Genomic DNA, 9,550 nt, shown 5'->3' on the forward strand with positions numbered 1-9,550 from the left:
AAGGAATAAGATTTGAAAAAAAAATTGGTTGTCTGGAAAGTCGGTTTACGGACGATAGTTTAACGTGACGTCATAACAAAACATTGATGAAATGATTGCATACTTTATGAATAAAAGTGAATAATTTTTATTTTATTAATAAAAGAATAAATACTTGAAATTATACTAGTAATCAGATTTTTAAAATGCAAGAATAATAAACCTTTATTGCCGAAATTGTTGTTGTAATACGCAATGAAAACCTTATTAATTTTTCACTTCACTTTATAAACAGTCGACGAAACAGTTCACGTGTACATGAATTGTAATTAATTTTAAAAACTGGCGTTTAGCTATAAAGTTTAAATATAATTGTGAACAAGTTTTCATATAAATAAACTGTAATCAAATATCTATCATCAATTATATAAATCACCATAATTTTTTAGTCAATTGTAACATAACCTATTATTACTGCACTCGCCGACGGATGATACTTTTTTTAATAACAAAAAAATTAATACTTGTAATTATACTAGTAATTATTTCATTATCTTACGTACATTTGACGTAAAAATTATTTTATATTACACATTTATAAACAAAGTTTTAAGTTTTCACTTCTGTCGGTGCGGCGCAAGCGTACAATGAGCGTAACGGGACACAGCGTAACGGAACAATGAGCGTAACAGGACACAGCGTAACGGAACAATGTGCGTAACGGGACACTTTTTCGTGCGTGCAGCCGGCCTTCGTAGATTTATTAGACGTTCTCACGTCAAAAAAACCAACTTAAATCCTGATTTAGACCTGATTTTTCGGCAAAGAATTTTTCTGGCCATCTGGTTAGAACTAACCCTTTGGGTTTGTAAACGTTGGTTCACGCCATTCGCCCCATGTTGCAAGAACCGTAGTTATACATTGACATTCAAAGCAACTTCTGTTCCATTCACGAAAATACTCCTACCAAATGCCGTATACCGAGAGCTGACATGTTACACATCAAAAATAGGTGTGCGACTTCATGTGCGTTATAAGTGAAGCATAGCCTATATTTTTGAAGAAGAAAAAAACGCATGCCAGTGTGCAATAAATTATAAAAGCGTACAGGACATTGTTAGTATGGGAATGTATTAGAAAATGTGCAAGTATCCGAGTGTGGAATTGTGCAATTATGTGAGAAAGGAAGTATGCAAGTGTACAAGTAAAATGTGTGCAAATATGCGAGTGTGCAGGCATGCAAATATGCTGTAATACAAACACGCCAACAGAGCTGCTGCTGACATCTTTGTTCTTGACATGCTATATGATAGCTAAGAAAGTACGCAAAGGAGGGTCGCACAGGAGTTTCACATTTGTAACAAACTGTGACGAAAACATCTGCAAAGAGGCTTACAAGTTGTCTGACACACTACTATATTATCTGTGAGCATTACATATATTCGTTATGTTTTTATGTTGCACTCTGATGACTTCATTGCCTCTAACTCTACCGGCTGTAAATAATTAAAAATAATCAATTTGGGCCGGTGTACTGACGTAACTCTCAGCTCTACTCATCACATATCGAATATGATGGAATTGTGGTGCCTTACATTAGTTTAATTAAGCCTTGGTTAGGTTAGGTAAAGCTAAATTAAACTATGTTACGTTTAGTTAGAAAATATTGCTAGGTTAGCACTACCCACCTGTCGAGGGCGATGGCGAAATGTTGCAGGTTATGTTCGGCTATGTTATACTAGACTATGTGAGGTTATGTTGTCATGTTAGCACCACTCACCTGTCGAGGGCGATGGCAAAGTGTTGCAGGTTATGTTCGGCTACGTTATACTAGATTATGTGAGGTTATGTTGTTGGGTTAGCACCACTCACCTGTCGAGGGCGATGGCGACGAGGTGCAGGATGGACGCCGTGCAGCACAGCACGTCGCTGGAGGTCCACATGTCGCACAGCTCCGGCCCCAGGGTCCACTGCTGGCTGACCTCGTACACGGCGCCCAGGGGCATCACCAGGCAGGCCACGAGCAGGTCCGCCACCGCCAGCGACAGGATCAGGTAGTTGGCCACGTTCTGCAGGTTGCGCTCCAGCAAGATGGCGGCGATCACGAACACGTTACCTGCGCATGCGCAGAACCACCTTCACCACCCCGCCTCAACCATACACTAACCATATCATATTATACAGTGAACTGTAATTTTTTAAATGGAACAGATATATATTAATGTAAATTGAGGGATATTGGTAAATTGGTATATTTACATGAAAACAGCTTTACCACTACAAAATAGTCTTCACTGTAATACTTGGTTTGGTTTCTTACCCGGACATTTATGCTTTGTGTTGTTCCAGTAACCTCCAATAGTTAAATTTTTTTTTGTAAACCGTTCTCTGAATCCAGTATTAACTGCGCACATAATAAGCACGATAAAACAAAATAATTTGTATTGTTGAATATTAGATCATTTTTCAATGGTTTAAAAAAATGTTGCTGGAATGAAACATCTCAATTAAAATATAGAATAATGCGCTTATTTCTAATTTTCGTAAGAAATTCTCAGTATTATCTCAAACAACGTATTTCATTCATGCAAAAATAACCATAGATTTTTTTTGAAATGGTTCAATATATTCCTTACTACCAAACTATTTCGTGGCAACTAGTTTCCAAAGGAATATTTTGTAAAAGTACAGAAAATGGTTTTCTGTGTGGGGTCCAGATGATGAAAACATTCTGTAATCCACTCCTGACAGTGGTGTCTGTCAGCAGGTACGTCAATTTTAACTGAAGCATTGCCTGTCTTACACCTGTTACAACTATAACAACGTAAGGGTAAATATTTGAATATATTTACTTCTAAAATTGAAAGAAAACCTGCCGCGGGAATTCATAGCTAAGTACAGGCTTGCTGAATTTATAAATATATTTTTTGTCTTCTGTGCACGAGCATCATGGGCTCAATATTCGTGAACAGGATCGCCAAAGTCAGCTGTTGTAGAAATAGTCACATGAGTATGTTTATAACTGCTGCATTAATAACCAAATCTATCTTTTAAATTATTAAACGGAAACTTCGTTTTTGACTCTGCCTAAAGGGGTAGGTAGATTTTCGAAATTAAAGGAAGGAAGTCCCGTGTAAAATCATTTTAACATAACATTTAAAACATCTTGCAAAATTACGTAACGCCAATGCACCCTGGACAATTCGGGATGCCTCTCTAACCTTTTCGAACATTTTATATGTGACCAGATCAGTATATAAACATATAGAACATTAGAAAACTTCAAACATTATCGTAGATATTTTAATAAGAATTAAAATAAATTTATAATTTTATTGTAACATTGTCGAATATTTATTTACATAACACTATTTGTTCCCTAAGGATTGATCGATTATTTAACCATATTTCATGCAGTAAAAATGTTTCATTTGTTTTTAATCAGTGCATACATAAGTTTTGTAGAATTAATTGAATTTCTTTGATACGAATGTAATTTCCATGTGCTTGAGATTAGTCTAGCGCAGTCAAGTAGGTTATGCGGTGTGAAAACTCATGTGGGAATATTAAACTTACCCTTTTACTCCCTTGAGCTAATGGTTGCAGCTATGAAAGAGTTTCAGACAAAATAATTTGATAACAAGGTAATATCTACAACAATTTCTAACGGATACAATACTGTGTTTACGAATGAAGTTTTGAACGTAAAGTTCTGCGACCTCATTTTTGTTCTCCTTTGCAGTAACGGTTGGTCATGTTGAAAATTGTTTCGTACAAACGATTGTAGAAGATTTACAGTTACTTTGAGCGTATATGATACTAGGCTTCTAAGAAAACTATGACTGTTTTTGTCTAATAACACCTATTTTTCATCACTTGAGCTAATGGTTGGTGTTAAAAAAAATTTTAAGAAAATATTTTCGTCTACTCTAAAAGTTGAAATAATTTCAAAATAAGAAAATTTATTTTATTTTTTTTTAGTTTGGTTTTAAAAATCTTCCGCATTTCTACCATTCTGGTCCTATTTGTCAATGAACGAACCCTGCAGAGATTATCCATCTTTATATTTTATGTATCAGTCTGGAAGTCATTTGAGCAAAATCACGGCAGGTATCGTGTCTCTAAAAAGTGACACATGTATATAAATATACGTTTATAAACTTTTGAGTTCAATAAAGTTTTTTGGGCTTAAGAACCACGTAACGAAATAAAAACCGCAAATTTTCCGTAAGTTTCACCACGGTAACGACTGCAATGGGCTAACTTTAAAATATACTTTAAATTTTTTTTTAAAAATAAATTATTTAGATGTACAAACAAAAGTTTTATTCAAAATTAACAGTATTGAAACTCAGACATACACAGTGACATGACATACCACAATTTAACAGGGTCCTAAATGACGCATTGATTTGACAGTTATAGTGGCAAAAAACAGTTCATTGTTTGGCTAAAATGTCTTCTACAGTGCGGCTCTCACGCGCTCATTAACCCAAACGAGTCAGTGAATGAACCGCTTATCCTGTGCGTCAAAGCTACTTTATCTGTTAAATTATTCAGTCAAATTCAATCTGGTGAAGTCTGGTAATACGGGATTCAATTAGTTTCGAACATGTATATATTGTAAATGGAAAATATTTGACACACTATTTCAATAAGTTCAACTAGTTTTGCAATGAATCGAGGGAGGCTATTCACTTAAGTTTTGGAAAATAAAATTTATGGCAGTAATTCAAATGTGGGATTAATTAAGAAAACAATTTTAAGGCACAGTGAGGAAAATATGAGTGTCAGGTTAGTGTAAAGATGGAAATATTCTTTTTAAACTGGCCAAAGCAAGGTGTTAAGGCTTTTGAGTTGTGAAAATATATTACGTGAACTGTAATATTAGCTGTGGCTTAACATTGTTGCAATAAAAAAAGAGACTTATGTCTCTGATTTTTTTCCCGTTGGGTAATTTTTATTTTCTCATTAGGGACATGAAAACAAAATTTTTTACCATCAATAACTTTTAAATTTTGGTGTGTTTATGTACTTAGGTTGTCTTTTGCTTTATTTTACATGTTTAACGATTTTTCCGAAAGCAATGGTGTCATTCTAAATGAATCCACTTTAAAACATTACTATCAAGAAATTAAAAAAAAAAATACCTGTAACGAAAATCTTAGATGGAATGGGAACATGGATCTCCTTGAACAACGAAATGGCTGCAGTTATGGCGATATAGTGACGTCAAATTTCGTTTGAGGGATTGGATCAGATAAAAGCTGAATTTCATTTGAAGTCAAAAAATTATTGCATGTATTGTGCTTGACACTGGTTTTTCGCGCTGTTAATGCTAAAGACACTACAGGAGCAAGAAGTCTAGATAAACTTCAGTGAAGGGGTGCGGTGATAAAAGGTACAGGAAGGGAAAGTGTATGGTGGCACGTACAATCAATTCTGCCCTCATAAAACAAAAGACCTTAAATACAATATTTTCGTAAAATGAGTAAAGATGATTTTCTTCGTTCCAATGATGTTATACGTCATAATCTAGGGTAAAAATGCCGTATTACACATTGTACTGTCTTATAGTGAAATAAAATATGGCGTATCTCCAGAAGTGTTGCCCGATTACTAAATTAAAAAGCCTCAACTCTTCATGATAATTCAGATAACCTCAAGTACAAAGGAGTTAAGGCATTTTGTTTTAGAAAACGGACTTGATGTTATATGTTTTATGGAGGAAATTGGTGAGTGAGCTGAGGTTTTCTGTTTCATTATGTTGGCAGACCAACGTATATTTTCTAACAATCATAACATGTCCAGTCGAGAAACGAAGAGTAGTAAGGAAGTGGTAACAGTAACTTGCTGCTGCATAGTGATAGTTCTTTGAATGTTGTAATTTTAGTTGTGCGAAAATATCATCAATGTGCTCCGACAAACATGTTTAATACCAGCAGCAGAGCTGGAAGAATATTAGAGTTAGCTGTGCGGAAAACAGAAAATTCAACAGCTGCAGCTGAAAAACCACAACTGGGTGAGTTAGGTAAATTGTTTATTTTCAAACGAAGCTAACCAAGACAGTACGAAATACGGTGTTAAAGACAGACATTTCAATGTTGAACCACATAGCATCTTACACGGGCCGCATGCCACCCGTGTAGAGGACAACAAATGTTTTGAGGTTAATGATGAAAACATACATTATCTTGAACTGCTTACTTCTAGTTCAAACACCCATGATTCTTGTAGCTTTGGCACGCCAGATGCAAAACAGGAAACTGTAATTAATGATGAAAGTGTCGCTACCATTGTTGAAAGTCAAAATCAGTCCAAAGCAAATAAACTTGATCTTCCTCCTAACTCTAACGTCCGAAATTCTTGTAAGTAGTATATAATAGCCGGACCGGGGACAGGGTTCAGGGTGTGGTGCCGGTGCCGCGCCACATCTCTGACGTCACGTCCATCTCTGATGTCACGGCGGCCATCTTGGACGAGCGTAACTGAACACAGCGTAACGGTACATAACATAACGGGACATAACGTAACGGGACAAGTAGATCACGGCGGCCATCTTGGATCCGCCATTTTGGATCCGCCATTTTGGATGAAATCATTTTGTTCTAGAAAATTCCGGCGATGTGTTTTCCGCCATATTGGATGATGACGTCACCATTGCATTTTCCGTTATGGTCGCCATCTTAAAATTTGGACACCATTGTTAAAATCTTTATTTATTATCCGATTTTAATGAAAAAATTTCCAAAATTCATCAAAAAATTAACTTAATAGAACTCTGATTGATTATATCGATCACAGTCCTCGGTTCGAAACCGGTGAGTGCAAAAAAATTAAAAATGGCGACAGGCTCCATCCTCAATGGTGGAGGCAGGCAGACTGACTCCTACCACTTTTTTTCAAATATATATCGTCACCTAGTATGACGTCATGTCCGCCATCTTGAAAATCTGTAATTTTAATGCTAGAGATTCGGGAAAAAATTTAAAAATCATTAAAAAAATAATCAACCTAATTAAATAATAAAAAAATCATTAAAACCACCGTTGCACTTTTCGTAATGGCCGCCATCTTTTAATCAAGAAACTGGAGATCACCATCTCGTTTTCGTCCGCTAGAGTGTGCTGATACCATGTTAGTAGAATTAACTGGTCACCACACCTTTGACCTCGACCTTGAAATTTGACCTTGACCTTGAAATTTGACTTTGTCCTTGAAATTTGACTTTGTCCTTGTCGACCATCATGGATCCGACATTTTATGTTCAGTACATGCTACCAGGAGCTACCACCTCCTGGAGTACGCCATCTTGTGTGTGTGTGAACTTGAATTATAGAGTACATTTCCATCTGGATAATTTTATTCTAACATGCTACAGTGCAGTAATCATTTATTATAGAGGTGCCCCCGCCATCTTGAAATCATGTAATAATGTAGCTAGAAAAGCGGGAAAAATCGAAAATTCATTAAATAAATTACTCATTAACTTACATATCGATTCGATCCGCTCCAGTCATTAGTTCGATCCCTGGCCGATACAAAACAAATTTAACTAAAAAAAATACTTAAAAAGTGTTAGGTTTGAGAAAATAAAAACACCACAAGTTCTTTTAAAAAAAAATTATTACATAAATTCAATACACTACTACAAGTACAAAAAAAAATCACTGACAAAATACCAAAGCCTTTTGGATTCCTCGATTCAAACAGTCTTCTTATTGTACGGACTAAGCCTTTTACATAACTTTAAATGTCTATCCGATCCATTCATCACCACAGCCAGAGAAGGACTGAAGTTCATAGCACTTATATAGTCTCATTAGACGGTACAACACATGAGTCAAATCAATAACCAATTTCATTATACGTCTCGGAGCATTTTTATAATGACGATGTAAGCTATCGAGACGTGAAATTAGTTTATTGCACTTATTGCACTGAAATTGTATTCTTTGAACATTATAAGAACAACCGCTTCTTTCATGTCTGCGAGCATTTGAGGTGATAGTAAATGATGCACCACAGTATTTGCACTGATGCGAAGTACGCTCTTCATAAATTGAAGTATTCAATGCTGATGAAACTTCAGCTGATGGTGGTGGAACAGCACATATCGAAGTCTCCTCCAGTGTTGTCAGAGGCGTTGCCAACGGGATCTGCTCCAACATCGTCGGCGCCGACGTCATGGTTCCCGTAGTCGATGGTACATCCTCCATCGAGTACGACGTTAAAGTCGGTAAAGATGCCATCGTAGTCTAAAGAACAGGGAATTACACGACTTATGCACCAGAAGAAACAAACTAGGTGATCCGTACACCGTCGACGGCATTAAAAAACTGAGCGTCCTGCTGTCTAGGACTCGTTTATATACATTAACCGGTTTGAATAATACGCTAGTCAAATCAAGAACAATTTACTAAAATACTAGAGTCAAAACAATATTAAAAAAATAGAAGCACCATCAACAAAAAAGGAAGCACATTTGGAAGCACCTACAAAAAAAGAAAAACAATAGGAAGCACCGACTACGAAAAGGCTGCACATTTGGAAGCACCAACAACGAAAAGGCAGTACATTTGACAGCACCGACTACGAAAAGGCAACACATTTGGAAGCACCGACTACGAAAAGGCAACACATTTGGAAGCACCGACAACGAAAAGGCAGCACATTTGGAAGGACAGACAACGAAAAGGCAGCACATTTGGAAGCACCGACTACGAAAAGTCAGCACATTTGGAAGCACCGTCATCGAAAAGGCAGCACATTTGGAAGCACCGAGTACGAAAAGGCAGCACATTTAGAAGCACCGACAACGAAAAGGCAGCACATTTGGCAGCACCGACAACGAAAAGGCAGCACATTTGGAAGCACCAACTACGAAAAGGCAGCACATTTGGAAGCACCATCATCGAAAAGGCAGCACATTTGAAAGCTCCATCATCAAAAAAAAAAAAAAAAAAAGGAAAATAGGAATCACAAGTTACGAGATCTAAGTGTTAGTTAGAAAACAGAATACAAGAAATTAAAACATTAAATTCTTATAATTTAAATATTAATTTTATTGCTTTACATTATACAAATGCAAGTAAAACAAGCCATTATTGTATGTAGCCAGCATTCCTCAGTTCCTTGAGTATGAAGGATATTTATTTGATGCACGAATAGTTTCCTGCACAAAGCGAACCATGTAGAACTCTTAGCCGGTCAACCAATATGTTTGGATTTTTCCATGATGTGTAATCATTTTTTTATACCTCTATCTTCCTTGCACCTTTAGAATAAATATTATGATTTCTGGTGTCTTCTGTTTTACCACCAACCTCAGGGTAACTTTCATGTTTGAGATCGTGATCATCACAAGCTTGATTAGATTTATTTAATATATCACGTCGTTTCCACCGTTTCGGTCTCAGGACACCGCCACATTCTTCGATCTTGGCAGCTTTAGGTGCTTTATCATAGCCTATGTCTTAGCAACAGCCTCAGAGTCACTGTAACAATCACCGTAGAAGGAATCGTCTTCACCCAATTTACCGTAATAATTCGATGTTGATGATGTTGAAGT

General features: G+C 36.3%; 1 protein-coding gene across 2 annotated transcripts in view; it reads right to left on the reverse strand.

Annotated features, from left to right (window-relative positions):
• The window catches only part of LOC134536500 (5-hydroxytryptamine receptor-like), a 202,503-nt gene extending 200,475 nt beyond the window's left edge, over positions 1-2,028 (reverse strand). The window contains exon 1 of one of the 2 annotated variants that reach the window (XM_063376221.1): positions 1,852-2,028. In XM_063376221.1, coding sequence (XP_063232291.1) covers positions 1,852-1,985 — 134 coding nt within the window. In that variant the 5' untranslated portion in view covers positions 1,986-2,028. Of the gene's footprint in view, positions 1-1,667; positions 1,681-1,851 lie in introns of those variants that run through there. The other variant, XM_063376222.1, reaches the window with a different exon arrangement.
• Between the last annotated feature and the right edge of the window lie 7,522 nt (positions 2,029-9,550).

This window comes from Bacillus rossius, chromosome 11 (genome assembly GCF_032445375.1).
Source record: "Bacillus rossius redtenbacheri isolate Brsri chromosome 11, Brsri_v3, whole genome shotgun sequence".
NCBI lineage: Eukaryota > Metazoa > Arthropoda > Insecta > Phasmatodea > Bacillidae > Bacillus > Bacillus rossius.